Raw genomic sequence first — 17,049 nt, 5'->3', positions numbered from 1 at the left:
ATTGAACATCGATTTAACTCCACTATTAGAAAATATAATGATTTCCCTGAAATATAAAGCCCGCTGTCAGGTGATGTCACAGAGCCGCTCCAGACTCTGGAAGGATCCTGACAATAACTTTGGGATACACCCAGTTGCCTGATTGGCAGCTGGCTCTGGCTTTCAGCTGAGAGCCAAAGCCAACTGCGCCTGTTCTTCCCCAGCCAAGTGCTCCAGTGAGTGTTGGAAGTACACAGTGAAGAGTGGTGACTGACAGTCACTGCTCTCTGCTCCAGGGAGACTGAGAATGAATCCATCAGCAGTTACATGATTGCTCTGTTCTTGAAAATTCTCATTCAAAGCTGGTGACAGACTTTAGCTGTAATCTTTCGGGTGGGTGTAACTCCACTTTAAGTCAGTTTTTTTTTAGATTAGATACTTTATATGTGACAGCTGTCTTATTAAATATTAAAAAGAAATATGTCTTTGATGCCGCGTACACATGATCGGAATTCTCGCCGAAAAAAGCTCTGATGGTTTTCCCGACGGAATTCAGACGGAATTCGGCTCAAGCTGTCTTGCCTACACACTGTCACATCAAATTCCAATCGTTTATAACGCGGTGACGTACAACACATATGACGGGACTAGAAAAAGGAAGTTCACTAGCCAGTAGCTAATTTTTGGCGTGTCGGAATTGCATACACACGATCGGAATTACCGATAGAAAGTTTTCCCGTCTGGAAAATTGAGAAAATGCTATCAATTTTTGGCTGGCGGAAATTCGGACAGCTAAATTCCAATGGAGCATACACACGGTCGCATTTTCCGATGAAAAGCTCTCATCTGTCTTTTTCTGGCCGGAATTCCAGTCGTGTGTACTTGGAATAAGAGTATAATTTAAAGCTTCCTCCTCTCCAGTAGGAACACAGACATACAAAAGGCACAGCCAGCTGTCATCTGATCTCATTTGTATCACATTTGAGTGGAAGATAGAGCTGGACTGGTGCCACTCAAGTTACTGTGTGGAGGGTATAGAGGGAATTGCTCCCAATGGGTTGTATCCCAATTGTAGGTGGAAGGTGATAGACTCCATTGGGGTCCAGGGCTGCAATCTTTCTTATAACAACAACGGAAGCATTACCACAGGGATCACTTAGATGATTGGAGAGGAGCGCTCAGGCTGTCTCTGCTCCACAGCACCGGCATACTACAGAGCCACGGATCGGATATATTTAACCCTCGCAGAGTATAACTATTCTCCAAGAAATACAGCCCTGGAGAAGGGGGAGTCAATTCCCCCAAAATGCACTGGCTGTACTCTTTTACTTTTATCCTCAATAAACAACTATAAAATTCACCAAGTGACATTTTTTGGGACATCTGACATTTAGGGTTCATCTTTAATAGGAATGTTATTTGACTATGTTGGCTATTGTCTACTAATATTTTACATTTCGGTACAGCTATCATTTTATTTTAGCACTGCTTCTATGTTATATTTATGTAAATATACACATAAATATACTGTATATAAATATTCACTAAACGTGTATGTATTATGTGATATGTATTGATTTATTTGGCAGCCATAGCGAACAGTGGCTTGTGCCAGGCAGGACGACCCCTGTGTAAGGGAACCTTATTCTGAGGTTCTCATTTAACTTCCACATGCCAGACTGGTCCTTCATATCAGATGAGGAGTGATTTTTTTTTTATATGCTTCACAGGCATACATTTAAAATAGCTCATTATGATCCATTACAAGAAATAAATCTTCAATCATCAATTGAATTGCATATGCATCCTTGAAGAAACAGACTTTCTTTAAAGAAATGCATTGGATCGGAATCAGCATATGCAAGATAATTTGCGAGGCATACTTTACAGCTATGAGATTGTAATAGGACTTTTTACAGTTCTAAAATTTTGAATGTTAAACCACCCTCCTTTTATATGAAAAAAAAATGGAATTCCTTTTTAAAGTGTTGGTTTTTAGTGTTTACATCCCACAAATATGCCTTCTTTTTCTACATTATTTTTTTTTTTTGGAACTTTGGTCTCAGTTTTTAAGAAGGGGATATATGTATGTAAAAAGTGAATAATTTCCTTTGACTTCCTAATTATTTTCTTTAGCAATTCTTTACCAATTAATTTTTATCACTGCTTCCATGCTATAAAAATAATAATGTCATATGTGTGTATTTATTTGCAAGTAAATGTTCTTTAAAAATGATTCAATAAGATAAGGAATCTCACATCCAGGGGGAGTTTTCCAACTCTGAGACATCTTGCTGTGTTTGGATCATCTTGGATACCCTTTGGCAAAGTATAAAGTGCTTTAAACTTCTCATATTCCTCACGGTACTTCAGCTAAAAGGAAATAATCAACCATTAGCAATGTAGCAATGAGACCCAGAGTACAATTAAAGAAATATCAGCTTGAAGGCATTTGATTCTAGCATTCGTGATAATCAGGTCTAATGAAAATTAAAGTCATACATTCAGAGGGCACCCAGATGTACAGTCATGATCCAATCAACCCCTCCATATTAATTTGCCATATTAATTTGCCAAACACAATTCTTAGGCAAGCCAAGTCTTTTTCTTTAGACTCACAGATAATAATTGCTGTCTATTATGAGACGAGAAGAGAACTAAAATGTCTTTTTGCAATTTTGGTATTTTGCAATTTTGACAACTGGTAACATACTTACAGCACTGGCAATGTGTTTGTTTTGCTTAGCAAATGCCAAGGCCACTGTGTCCGAAGGAAGCTGGTAGCTGGTGGCTTTGATAGTATCCCAGGCTTGTTTGTACAGGTTCTGAAGAATAAAAGTTCACCTATTAGGAAACTATAGTTATGGGCCTTAGCAACTAAACTCAAAACATTTTGTTAATACTTACATGGCTGAACAGCTCCTTCAGGTTCTGAGTGCGGTTGTAGTCTACAGTTTCCAGAACAGTTGTGTATTTCTCCTTGTTCTTCTCATAATCTTCTTTATACTTACGCTAAACGTGAAGAGAATTAAATTGCATGACTGTAAAGCACATTAAAACTGTCAGCCATGCATTGTCCACTTTTGCACCGTGGACCAATGGTACTTACGTCACTGGCATTGATGGCACTTTGGACAGCTGTGACGTACACAGGAGTGTCGGTAACAACGCTAAAGTTCTGGTAATTGTCCTTGCTTGCTTTCTGGTATTTAATCTACAACACACGAAGAAAAGTAATTATATAGGTGTACTGTATGTGTTTCCAATAAGAGCAATGCTCATCCTGTTATAAGACTTTTGCTAATGTTAGCGTAATTCTGTGAGAGTGCAGACATGTATAATTGCCAAAACAGGAGGAAAAATGAAAGTACCAACAGATAAGTACTTAGTGATGGGATGCATTTCCATAGTATTAAAGGTAGGGTTTATAGCATAGGCATAAACCCGTTCCTGTGACAACCCTATCAGTTAAACAATGAAACCTTTTTTTTTCCAGTTAGTAGATCACTGGGGCAGGAGGTAAAAGGAAAATCTCCCCAACAGGAATCCAGGCAATGATAGCCACTTACAGATATTGCAATCTTTCCCCACTCTATCCAAAACTACCAAAAACAAAAAGTTTTGGCTTGGGGTCCACTGTAACGTATCAACTACGATTCCTCTAACTGCTCTTCAGTGTTTACTGCACACTCTGTCTGTGTGTTCTGAGTTGTTAATAAAAGGCAGGCCGTGGCGTGGAGCCTACAGTGCAATCTGGAGTGTTTTCTGCATTACACTGTAGAGAAAACTCAGTGACTGGCAAAGAGCTCAGTCAAATGTCTTTGACAGATGAAATGCTGGCTCCCTCTCTTGCTCACTGCTTTTTTCATATTTTATATAATTAAAGTTAATGGGTTTTGGTAACTTTAGGACACATTTGCAAAGCATGTTGCTGTGCTTTATAACTGTGCTGCAGTACTAAAAAAAAAAAAAAAAAACGGTATGTCTGCAGTATTACCATACTTCTTCTTTATATATCCACCCCTTAGTGTTACTCACTTGACTCTGAAGGTCATAAGAATTCTTAGCGAGCAAGATTTGGGGTGTGTCCCACGCATAGCATCCAATGCCCTTCAGCCAGGTAAGATCCTCCTTGTAAAGAACCTGCAAAGACAAAACAATATGTAGGTTAACCTGGATTTTTTTCAGCTAGAATATTTTGAGGTAGATATTAGCTTTTCTTTCCATCAGAAATTTGCAATTTTTGAATACATATGAAAATTAAACTGTTTCTTAACATGAAGTATAAAATATTTTTGTTGTTTTGTTACTTACATCACTCAAAATCTCATTGGCTTTTTTGGCGCGGATGACACCCTGCTCATCTGGTAGGCATGTCCATTCATGGAGATATCGGCGGTATTCAATGTCACTCAGGATCTGTTGGCATCTCTTGGCAACAACGTTGTTTATCATGTCAGTTGGAAGATGAATCTTTGTTTTATTATCCTCATAATTCTTCTTGTAGGGCAGCTAGGTAAAACGAATGAATAAGAAACTATAATATTACAAGACAAAGGAAGTATCCTATGCAAACAGTCCTATGTGGGTATACAGATCCAACTATATTTCAGGTAAAGTTCTAACTGAATTTATATCAACTGGTTTAAACCTAGTTGTAATATGTTAAAAATTGTCATTGTTCTTATTAACTGCTGGACAATTCAGTACTCTTATCAAAGCCATTGTTTAATAGGGATTTTAGATCTGTTTACTGTTATGAACAGACATGTCTGAATTAGGTTATGGTCTAGTTTGGTTGAACTTGACCAGCAAGAATTTCAGCTTCAAGCCTATAATTATATGCATACAAGCACTCCAGCAGAATCTAGAATTTCTGTGGTTTCATATGTAGTATGACATTAACCTATGACTGGATAGTCTTATCTTTTCATACACTGTGTGTATGCAGAGGCCAAGGATGGTGGTGCAGAGGCCTCCAGTTCACAACTTGAAATTATGGAAACCCAACAGCTCAACCTTATCTATAGCTCACAGTCTAGCAGTAGTTAGTCGCATTCAACTGGGCTTGTTCTGAAATGCTGAGGAGATTTAAGCACTTTTCCAAGTGCCCAAATGTATTCAACAATGCAAAGCAAGTCCAATTCAATGTGCCTAACTACTATTAGTATTACCATCCTTATCAATATTTTATATATATATATATATATATATATATATATATATATATATATATATATATATATATATAATTTATCTCTAATAACTCTCTTCCTTTACTTCTAATTCTCCTTGGGCATTACATTTTGTGTAAACGTCATCCTGGTTTTCAGTTTTTTTGTATACCTGGCAAGTGTATATATTGTTTAGCAAATTGCTATTGTACATGTATATTATGTTTATACTACAAATGTCTTACCATGCTCCTCATCTTCTGGAATTCTAATGAACGCACAACACTTGGGAAGTCATCAATCGTGATGCCTGCAAGGTAGTGTCCTTTCTCCTTTTCATAATGTTCTTTGTACTTCAGCTATAAAATAAATATTTAAATTAGTCATGGCTTTGTTTACAGGCCTCAGATGAGAAAAATCCACTAAACATAACAACTTTAATTACAAACAATTTTACTTACATCACTTGAAACAAGCTTTGAGTGTTTGGCTCCAACAATAGGAATGTACTTTTCATCCAGTTGGTAACCCAGAGCTTTGGAGTTATCCCATGAGTCTTTGTACAGTTTCTGGAGGAACAAATATGGATGTTTATAACAACAGACAACAAACCTGTGTCACTGGCTAGTTTGATATAATGACACTAAACTTACATCACTGGTAAGTTTGGCCATCTCTCTGGAGTGGGTGATCTGAGGAGTTTCAGCAGAGCCAATGTACTGCCCTTTTTCCGCATTAAAGGTTTCTTTGTATCTCAGCTAAAGAGAAAGACAAAAAGATACAATTCATCTAAACTCAAAAACAAACATTTTAGGAATTTCAGTTTACTAGTCCCTACAGCAGTTTGTCAGTAACACGCTTGCTATCCCAGGGTTCCAACACTCACTTAATAGTCAGGGCTGCTGATAAGGCAGTACAACTGGTCCTGTTATACTGGGCGCAGGCCCCTTCAGCTAAACAAGGTGGCTCAGGGCAGCTTTATTGTTAATTTCTGCCTAATGAATAATTGGATTTTACTAGACCAAAGCCTCACTCCTATTGGATTTGTTTTGTGCAAAAAAACTGTAGTGTGTACCCGGCTTTAAGGTAACACAATGTAAAAAATGCAGGTTACCGCATTGCACAGCAAGGTCTAAACCACAATGTGTTATAGTTTTGAATTGCTCCTGGACGTGATGGTACTGTATCAGGCAACACCCCCACAATGCCATGCACCCAAAGCACATGCTGTGTGGTGCATTGAAGCTCAACTGAACCTTTTATTTAATCAGCTAAATACATATCAGGTGCATCAACACTAAAGGTGTGCAATACCTTACAGCTTTTTACAGCCACGACGTGAGAAAAAAGCCTGTCACTTGGCAGCGGCTGCAGAGTAGGACCCTTTCTTTCTGTTCATTGCATTCTGCAAAGCTCAAGCTCCCTGCTGTATGGGAAGTTCTGGTTCTGATTCAGCATGAGAAGTGTCAAACCTATGAAATAAGGCCACTGCTTCTACACAGAGAGCAAGGGTCCCATTCTGCAGCATGCTGGCCAGGGGCAGGCTTTTACAGACAAGCTGTTGCTGCTTTTTAAATAAAACACAAAGCGCTTTAAACTAATTTAAGCCAAATGTTATATTGGGCTTTAAGAATTTTTAATATTTAGTGCATTATGGTGCACTGCCATGCCTTGTAAAGTGAATGTGCTGCCTTAGCACACCTTAAAAGTGTTGTAAAGGCAGAAGGTTTTTCTTTATCTTAATGCATTAAGATAAAAAGCCTTCTGTGTGCAGCAGCCCCCCTCAGCCCCCCTAATACTTACCTGTGCCCCATCCCTATCCAGCGATGCCCATGAGTTCCTTGGCCATACGGGACTCTCCCTCCTGATTGGCTTAGACACAGCAGCGGCACCATTGGCTCCAGCTGCTGTCAATCAAAGTCAGTTAGCCAATCAGGAGAAAGAGGGGGTGTGGCCGAACCACAGCTCTGTGTCTGAATGGACACACTGAGCTGCAGCTCGGCTCAGGTGCCCCATAACATTCTGCTTGCTTTGGTGGCACTTAACAGGAGGATGGGGCCAGGAGAACCGAAGAAGGACCCGAGAATAAGAGGATCTAGGCTGCTCTGTGCAAAACCACTACACAGGACAGGTAGGACTTTACAATCACTTTAATACATGGTAATGGCTTGCAAAAACTTATTTGCTTTAAGACATAATACATAGTGTGAAAAAGGTCTTATTTTGCATTACCTCACCATAAACTCTCAGCTATCATCGCCCATGTGTTGAAAGTGGTCATCCCACCACAGTTTCAATTCAATAATTAATATATATATATATAATATTTTTTTCATCATAAAATGATTTAAGATATTTTATCGGGTGTTAACAGTTGCTACACAGATTTTCAACAATCATCTATCATGTCAATAGTCATTTAGAGCTGGGAAAAGGATAAGAAGAATTTACTATGCAATGAAAAATTGTTCCCTATATGTGCTACTTTATTTCAGTTATTTTAATTTCTAATCTGATCATATTCTCATTTATCCCACACAATTTGTTATATATGTGTAAATATTTTAACTTGCTTCTATAAGTCAGTTTGTGTGTTTGGTTTATTGGTTTATCTGGTGTGCTATGATAAATATTTTTAATCAAGCTGTTATATTTAAGACTGCATTTACTTTTTTTTTCTATTACAGAATATACTCATGAGGATTATGAAACTACAAAAGTAGTGTTAACTGTGCATGTAAACCCAAAATCTATTTTTCAGTATGCTTGGCATTATGTCTCTTTGTATACAGTTTTCTTAGGCAAATGTTTTTTTCAATCTGTAGCAAAGTTTCTTTACTAAAGTTCCTGCCAGTAACAGAATTTCCTGTTGCAGGCTGAGGAAGTTAAGCTGATGCCTTAAAATTAGAAGCAGCATTGTCAATCTGCAATGTGCCCTTCTTCAGTAGGCTGTTGGGATTACTGACTGTGGAAACTTCACACTGGACCTGATGCAACTTGGATTTTGTCCCTCTCCACTCTTCCTCCAGACTCTGAGACCTTGATTTTCAAATGAAATGTAAAATGTTTCACAGTCTGTGTTGATTTGGGGAGCCATGTCATCTGCTGGTGTTGGTCCACTGTGTTTTATCAAGTCCAAAGTCAGCGCAGCCCTCTACCAGAAAATTCTACAGCACTTCATGCTTCCCTCTGCTGACCAGTTTTATGGAGATGCTGATTTTATTTTCCAGCAGGACTTGGCACCTGCCCACACTGTCAAATGTACCATTACCTGGTTTAATGATCATGGTATCACTGTGCTTGATTGGCCAGAAAACTTGCCTGACCTAAACCCCATAGAGAATCTATGGGGTATTGTCAAGAGGAAGATGAGAGATACCAGACCCAACAATGCAGATGAGCTGAAGGCCAATATCAAAGCAACCAGGGCTTCCATAACATCTCAGCAGTGCCACAGGCTGATAGCCTCCATGCCACGCCGCATTGATGCAGTAATTCATGCAAAAGGGGATTGAGTGCATACTATACTGTACATGGACATACTTTTCAGTAAGCCAACATTTCTGTTTTAAAAAAAACTTTATTTTATTGGTCTTATGCAATATTAAAATTTTTCTGAGATACTGAATTTTGGGTTTTCACTAGCTGTAAGCCATAAACATCAAAATTAAAAGAAGGAAATGCTTGAAATATATCACTCTGTGTGTAACGCATCTATGAAATATATTAGTTTCACTTTTTTAATTGAATTACTGAAATAAATTAACTTTTTGATGATATTTTAATTTATAAGATGCACCTGTATAACAGGCTGATAATGTGTCTGATTATTTCAAGGCAAGAGCTTAACACTGCCAGGTTTTCCAGATTAAAAAAAATAAAACTTTGCAAAACATTCACAAAAAAGAATTTGGTTAGGAAAACTGTTTAGTGTGACATGATGCTAAACATACTAAAAAGATTTTAGGTTTACATACACATAGAAAATGTGCCCTGGAGCAGCATGTGAAATAGTCATTTAATTTAGTTGATTGAAGCAATATAATGCACAATATATATATATATATAAATATAAAATATAATATAAAATAAGAAGCTTCAATGATGCTCTGTAGACCCATGATTTCAGTAATCCACAGTGAATAATTGTCATTCTATCAAACACTGGTTCATGTGACAAAATGGCTGCTTCCACTAAGAAAATATATGCTTACATCACTTTGGTTGATGGCGTTGGCCTTGGCAAGCACGATTTCAGGTGTATCAACCACATGGGAGAACTTTTCAAAGTTGTCAACTGCATCCTTTTTGTAGGCTCTCTGCAAAAAAATAAGGAATACTTTACTTAATTTACTGTTGCCTTCATTTTTTAGCATTAGAGGTGTTTTAGATTGACTATAAGGCTCTGTAATAGCACACTACCTGCACATCATTTGAAGTATGAAGATGTATGAAAATGGCAAACTATAAAGCCCAAACATAATTCATACTCCACAATAGAATAATGATAATTTTATACAGACCTGGTTGACCAGCTCTTGAGCCTTCCTCACTTTCTGGTGCTCTACAGAGTCCAGAGGAATCCATCCACAACCACGGATCCATTCCAGGTCAGATTTGTATACGGCCTAAAAATAAAAAAAATAAAATACATTAGTGGTTAATCTGTATTGAGCTGTTGCAGATTAGGAGTACTCCTCAATCACTCACATCACTCTGTAAATCATAGGCCTTCTTGGCTTGTATGCAGTCATTCTGGTCAGGGTGGCATGTCCATTGGTGAAGATGGGTACGATAATCAATTTCACTGGCCAAGCTCTGTCCAATTTTGGCTTGTTCCAGATGTACCATGTCAGGAGGGATGTGGATCTTGGACTTCAATTTTTCATACAGCTTCTTGTATTCTCTGTCATTCTGCATTACGTTGACATGCTTAAACCACTTAAGTTTAGGATCAGCATCTGCATTGGGAACTCCAACATAGTGGCCTCGTTGTTTGATGTAGTCAGCTTTGTATTTCAGCTAAATAGAGGAAACATAAGTCAGTATATTTGATTCTGAGAATATGACAACATACGTTTGTTTGTATATTTTGTTACCTACAATGGTGAACATAATAAGCAAATAGCTCCTGTGGGAAAACAAATTCCCACCTCCCCTTTATTTAGCTCCCAAGCACAATTTCCACCTTTGTATTAAAAAAAAAACTGGATAATGGTTGGGGAATCATGAATTTTGTTTCTACTTCTCACCTACCCTGCCCTTAAATCCCAGAGGGTCACAGTCTCTGTGTTATTAATCAGCCCCTAGAGTTAATAAAATCCTTTTATTATTTACAGTCAGATACAAAGTTCTAAAATTTACTAAATAATCCAAATATGGATTTTTTATATATATATTTTAGCAATAATAGGGACGTTCAGTATACTCTTTATTTGCAAATCTTCCATCTCACATATAATTTCCTGCTCATGTGATTGACTTACTGCTTCTCACTAGTACTGATCAATGATTATAATAAGTGGATCTTCCCACTCAAGAAGTGACTGCAGGAAGTTCATTAAATTCATGCATCTGAAACAGCAATAGATTAGACACAGAATGAAGTTTGCTAAAAATACTTGTGCTGTTTTGCAAAAGAACTACAACTTCTTTTCTAAAGTGGGACTGTATTTAGCTACAAAAACATGGGGCGAGAAAGTAACTGCATTTTATATCTTTATTTTTAAACTGGGAACAAAAGGCTCATTAGGACTGCATGAGTTTTGTTAATGTTCTTCTAAAAGTCACTGTGCAAGCATAAATAATAAAAAAAAAATACATGTGTATACAAATTAGGACTAAAGCAATTCCCCAAATCCCAACACTATATGATCTCTAATCTGCAGACATGATTACCTCACTCTGGGCAATTCCACTTCTTTTGGCATGGCTTATTTGAACAGCATCATGTGGCAAAAAGTAGCTGGTGGCTTTGACATTGTCCCAGCCAGATGTGTAGAGTTTCTAGAAAACAGAGATTCACAATTTAAATGTTTTTGCCCAAGCAGGACAGAAATGAATAGTAAAGTAATACTACACAGAATATTAGCTGAAAACACAACAGAAATTAATAAAAGAACAACTGCTAGTATTTACGTTTCTAGAATCTAAATGCTAATTGCTGTTGATTCACAAACTGGGATTGCTGCAACTGGCGTGCAGGGGTTAAACAACATTTCTTGAGAATAAAAATAGTTTACAAACTGGTAACCATTTTTATTTTCTAAGAAATTTTATTTAAGAAAATTTTTATTTTATTTAAGAAAGTGTATTTAGAAATCCTTCATAGCCTACGCAAAATAAAATAGTTCTGTATTTTCTTTAAATTGTTGGTTTAAACATTATTCCTTTAATATTTACAGTTTCATTAATAATATCAAACAGTTAATCACCAAAACAAAAAAGGTTTGAAAACTATTGCAACCTGTTTCCTTAAAGTTGAACATCAAGAAGTTCATATCATCTAGTTAAGCATACATTTATAAACCTATGAAATGAGTCGCAGTTGACTTCTGGCAGTTGATCTCGACCCCAGGTAATCCCAGGAGACGGCCCCACCACCCCTCCAGCACACAGCGGTGATTGACAGTCCCAGTTGTTCCTGTTTTCCTATGAGACTGTTTATGGGGGTGTGCCCTTTGCCTACACTCATGTCTCAGATTACACTCAGCTGTGTACTTTGCAGAGTGTGACATCAAATCTCTGCCCCTTGCCTTCTGGAGCTAAGAAAGGCCGTGTAAAGTCCATACTTTGAACGGCTGTGGAGAAGAGAGGGTTACAGATAAACAGGTACAGCTTATGTAGGAGAATTTACTTAATCATCAGTGAGTATATGTAAGCATTTATTATAACTTTAGTCTGTCTTTATATTTGCCTTTTGTAAACAGCAGCACACTCGGTCTAGGTGACAATGGGCCAACACTCAGAGACAATCAGTGCTCTATTACTTTGCAAAAGCTTGCTTATAGGATATCTGTATAATCAAAAAACTGACATATATATTATGGCAGAGCGTTGCCCTACCATGGTATAGAAAGATATTATAACCTAGAATTCTCAACCAGGCAGGTTGAAGGGCTCCTGGAGGTTTTCCTTCATGGAGAGGAAACTGGATTTTCAATTTCTTCAGTGGTTGGTAAAGTCTATTTTGGGACCTGGAGCCTGTAGATTTTAAAGTGATCTGGGTGGGATGAAATCTCCAATCCTGGGTCTGGGAATTCAGAACCACCAGCACACTAATTGTTTAGGTGTGTGCTGGGCTATTAGTTGTGACCTGACCATGGTTCTGGGCTCCACCCAGCAGACAGGTGGTCTGGCCCAGGAGTCAGAAGAGCTTCAGCTAGGAGAGAGATGGGAGCCAGAGCAGCAAAGTCGCTGTTAAGTGTATGGTCCAAACGTTGGTGGGCAAGCAGTCTGTAGAAGACAGACAAGGCCTGGAGTGTAAGGCCAGAGTAGCAGTGCTGCAAGTGCAAGCCAGAAAGGCTGAATGTTTGTGTTTTGGATGGTAGACAAATCCCGAATAACCCATGCATAGGAAACGCCTGTTATGGTGTTTTTTTCTGAACTTTCTTTTAATAAAATTTGGCAAGAAAAGCCCTTAAAAATAAGAAGAAAATGAGTGTCTGAGTCCTTAAAGATCTACCGTTGATGCTAGTTTTCACAATATATATATAAACGTTCAGTAAAGGGTTAAACTAAATCATTAAAAACACATGAGCAAGATAAACTGAATATTTGAAGATGGTATAATACATACATTGTTGGCGTTCTTGGCTGCCTCTTTTGCTGTTAGCATAAGAGGGGAGTCATTCACAGACGTGTATTTTGTCTTAATGTTGTTCCATGCTTCCTGATATTTAATCTAGAGGAAAAAATAACATTGTAATAAAGTAAATATTTTGGACATTAACAGACATCAATACTTAAAGTGAGTGAGAATTGGGAATTGAAGATGGGGAGTTTTTCTTAGCACTTAGACCCAAGAGATGTTTTCTACAGCATTCAGATCTGGCTACCATCATAAGCAATAGCATCATAAACTCACTAGCATCTTAGGCATCAGATGTGACTTGCAACACAAGCATTATACAGTAGAATCCGTTCTTTAACAGACTTGGCCACATACTGTACATATGATAACATTTGAATCAACCTGGTGAGTGTGACAAAATGTTATCTTGTTTTGGAAAAGCAGAAGCAGTTATAGACTGACCACATACTCTTGAAAGATTAATTAATTAATTAATCCATGGAGATATTGAAAAAGACAACACCACCCACCATATTTATTAATATAAAAATTGCTACATATAATACACATGTATACATGTATATTATGTAGAGCACTTTAAAAAAAAAATAAAGCACATTTTATAAATATGAGTGGAACCGCTGTTCTTATTATTACATTTTTAAGTCGTTATCACTTGTGATAATTATATATTTTTACAAATATTAGGTGGTTTAGGATTTTTTTTATTGTTGTAGTTAGTGTAATTTGAGGTTGTAATTATTTTGAGATAATTAATAATTTCCTAAAAAATATTATACAACACATTCCAAGTATAACAGAACAAGCATTATTTTATTGTAACAACTAAAACTTTAACAAACCAATAACGCAGTATTTTAAACTCTGCAGCAGCAGAAGTGAACCGAGGTTTAGGCACTAGAATTTTTTTTTCAATCTCTGGTATTAACAAAGGTCCTTTTACCTTAGCCTGACACAATTTAACCCTTTCAGTAGCAGGCATCAATTCATGCACAAATTTGAAATATTTTTCTATCCTTGGTAGTTAACTGCTACTACATGCTGCTTTTCATTGTTTCCTTTGTGTATCTATCAATTTCTAACTTGCTAGCATCACAAGCATCTCACCAGCAAAAATCACCTATTTTACTCAGTCTAAAGACAGCTATACACGGCTCGAAACTTGGCCAATTCAACATTTTGATCTATGTATGGGCACTGTGGTAGTATAGTAGTATAGCCTGCAACGCTGATCAGTGTTTTCTGATTGGGGGGGTCTCCCCACTGTCAGAATACAATAGCTCAGCAGGCAGGATTACCCCATCCACATCAAGTATGTGGATGGTGAAAGTAAGTACTCATCTATGGGCTTCCTTAGCGAAGTTGTGCTGGTGAAGACATTAATTACATTTTTCGTTTATTAAAACTACAAAATCCATAAATACAGGTTTCCCTTTTTTAACAAGTTGACAGCCATGTTGGGCCAGAACATGAAAAATATGGAGTTACCACTGGTGAAATCAAATTATTTCCAAGAAAAAACAAAATTGCTTTTTGACTACTAAGAAAAAGTGATCTTATCCATGAGAAATACTTACATCACTGCGAATATCTGCAGCTTGTTTGGCAGTGACATAATCCACTCTGTCAGCGACTGCAGTAAAATTGATAGTGTCAGGTTTGGTTTTATACTTCCTCTACAAAAGAGAAAAAAAGGTCATCAATGTGTCTTTCTACAGACATTAGGTGTAGTAGCAAATAAAGAGAAAAAAAATATACATCGCTCAAGATATCCTGGGCGAACTTAGCCTTCTTGACATCATGTGATTCATTTGGCATCCATCCAATACCACGCAGCCACTCAAGATCTGACTTGTAGATTGCCTAAGGACAAACAAAAAATGTTTAGTTGGAGATTTGTGGTGAATTCTAACTTAGCCAATAACACCAGGCTTTTATGTCGAATCTCCAAAATCTGCTAAAGATAAATATGTATCTAATCACACAAACTTACATCACTCTGAAGATCATAGGCTTTCCTAGCCTGGATGACATCATTCTGATCTGGTAGGCATGTCCATTGGTGCAAATAATGACGGTAGTCAATATCACTGACCAGTTTCTGGCATAACTTAGCAGCAACAACTGAGACCATATCTACAGGCAGGTTCACTTTTGTCTTTGTCTTTTCAAAGTCTTTCTTGTAAATTAGGTCACTGGGAAGCTTGGAAGCCTTCAAGTACCAGGCCAATTTATTGTCAGCATGAGCTGTGGGTGTTCCAATGTAGTGACCTTTCTGCTTCTCGTGGGCCAACTTGTATTTGTACTGTAAATTGTAAAAAAAAAAAAAACATCAAATATTCTGATCTATGATATACACAGTTCTTCAATACATTGATCTTGTTGGGCTCAATCATGTTTTCCTTAGAACATGATATAATAAAGTAAACTTTTATGCTCAAGCTAAAGCATATAAAATAAAACTATAAAACAGTAGACATGTGCATTCGTTTTCGTCCGAATGCATTTTCGTCCGAATTTCAGATATTTTCGTTTTCGTTTTGACAAACGATAACGAAAGCACAAAATCCGAAAAACGAAAGATCCGACATAAATAAATGCTTTATTTTCGTTTTCATTGTTACAACAGTTCGATATAGAATAGGAGATTCGACATTACTCTGACAATAACAATCTGTCTATAGAACCTGTGGTCGAATGTGCCTAACCTTACCTCTATTAGTCCAAAATTATATAGAGAAAATATTCGACAGAGAAAAAAGATTTGACAGAGAGAAAAGTTTCTGCAAGTTACTGTCCTAAAAAGTGTTTGGGGACCCGGGTCCTGCCCCATGGGGACATGGATCAATGCAAAAAAAAGTTTTAAAAACGGCCGTTTTTTCGGGAGCAGTGATTTTAATAATGATTAAAGTGAAACAATAAAAGTGTAATATTCCTTTAAATTTCGTAGGGGGGGGGTGGGGTGTCTATAGTATGCCTGTGAAGGGGCTCATGTTTCTGGTGCTTAGAACTGTCCCTGCACAAAGTGTCATTTATGCAGGAAAAAAAGTCCTTTAAAATCACTCGCAGCTATTATGAATTGTCGGCTCCCATAATACAGAGAACACTCATTGAAAGTCATTGATAAATAAATAAATAAATACATTTTTCAAAAGTGTGTTTGTCTTATTTAACTATTTTTGACACTTTCTTTGTGAAATGGTAGGGGTACTTTTGTACCCCCTTACCATTTCAAACAGGGGGGGGCCGGGATCTGGGGGTCCCCTTGTTAAAGGGGGCTTCCAGATTCTGATAAGCCCCCCGCCCGCAGACCTCCACAACCACCGGCCACGGTTGTGGGGATGAGGCCCTTGTCCTCATCAACATGGGGACAAGGTGCTTTGAGGGGTCACAGACCCCCAAAGCATCCTCCCAATGTTGAGGGCATGTGGCCTGGTACGGTTCAGGAGGGAGGGGGGGCCGCTCTCTCGTCCCCCCCTCTTTTCCTGCGGCCTGCCAGGTTGCGTGCTCGGATAAAGGGTCTGGTATGGATTTTTAGGGGGACCCCTACGTCAATTTTTTTTTAAATTTGATGCGGGGTTCCCCTTAATATCCATACCAGACCTGAAGGGTCTGGTTATGGATATTTAGGGGGAACCCCACGTCAAATTTTTTCTTAAATTTGAGGCAGGGTTCCCCTTAATATCCATACCAGACCTGAAGGGCCTGGTAATTGAATTTGGGGGACCCCCACGCTTTTTTTTTTAATTTTTATTTTTTTATTTTTTATCAATGACTTTCAATGAGTGTTCTCTGTATTACGGGAGCCGACAATTCATAATAGCTGCGAGTGATTTTAAAGGACTTTTTTTCCTGCATAAATGACACTTTGTGCAGGGACAGTTCTAAGCACCAGAAACATGAGCCCCTTCACAGGCATACTATAGACACCCCCCCCCCTACGAAATTTAAAGGAATATTACACTTTTATTGTTTCACTTTAATCATTATTAAAATCACTGCTCCTGAAAAAACTGCAGTTTTTAAAACTTTTTTTTGCATTGATACATGTCCCCTGGGGCAGGACTCGGGTCCCCAAACACT

The 17,049-nt window shown here is 37.7% G+C and overlaps 1 protein-coding gene across 30 annotated transcripts in view; it reads right to left on the bottom strand.

Annotated features, from left to right (window-relative positions):
• The window catches only part of NEB (nebulin), a 300,983-nt gene that overhangs the window by 114,325 nt on the left and 169,609 nt on the right, over positions 1-17,049 (bottom strand). For all 30 annotated transcript variants that reach the window (XM_077447687.1, XM_077447688.1, XM_077447689.1 and 27 more), the window contains 17 exons: positions 14,960-15,271; positions 14,725-14,829; positions 14,544-14,642; positions 12,952-13,056; positions 11,052-11,159; positions 9,864-10,175; positions 9,677-9,781; positions 9,368-9,472; positions 5,807-5,911; positions 5,615-5,722; positions 5,399-5,512; positions 4,294-4,491; positions 4,018-4,122; positions 3,089-3,193; positions 2,887-2,991; positions 2,697-2,804; positions 2,239-2,352 (listed from right to left, as the gene is read on the bottom strand). In XM_077447687.1, the coding sequence (XP_077303813.1) occupies positions 2,239-2,352; positions 2,697-2,804; positions 2,887-2,991; positions 3,089-3,193; positions 4,018-4,122; positions 4,294-4,491; positions 5,399-5,512; positions 5,615-5,722; positions 5,807-5,911; positions 9,368-9,472; positions 9,677-9,781; positions 9,864-10,175; positions 11,052-11,159; positions 12,952-13,056; positions 14,544-14,642; positions 14,725-14,829; positions 14,960-15,271 (2,313 nt within the window). The remainder of the gene's footprint in view (positions 1-2,238; positions 2,353-2,696; positions 2,805-2,886; positions 2,992-3,088; positions 3,194-4,017; positions 4,123-4,293; positions 4,492-5,398; positions 5,513-5,614; positions 5,723-5,806; positions 5,912-9,367; positions 9,473-9,676; positions 9,782-9,863; positions 10,176-11,051; positions 11,160-12,951; positions 13,057-14,543; positions 14,643-14,724; positions 14,830-14,959; positions 15,272-17,049) is intronic.

This window comes from Lithobates pipiens, unplaced genomic scaffold (assembly GCF_037356315.1).
Source record: "Lithobates pipiens isolate NorthernLeopardFrog02 unplaced genomic scaffold, aLitPip1_a1.2 Scaffold_22, whole genome shotgun sequence".
Lineage (NCBI taxonomy): Eukaryota > Metazoa > Chordata > Amphibia > Anura > Ranidae > Lithobates > Lithobates pipiens.
The sequence above is the reverse complement of the archived record's forward strand: the minus strand, read 5'-3'. Positions and strand labels throughout refer to the sequence as shown.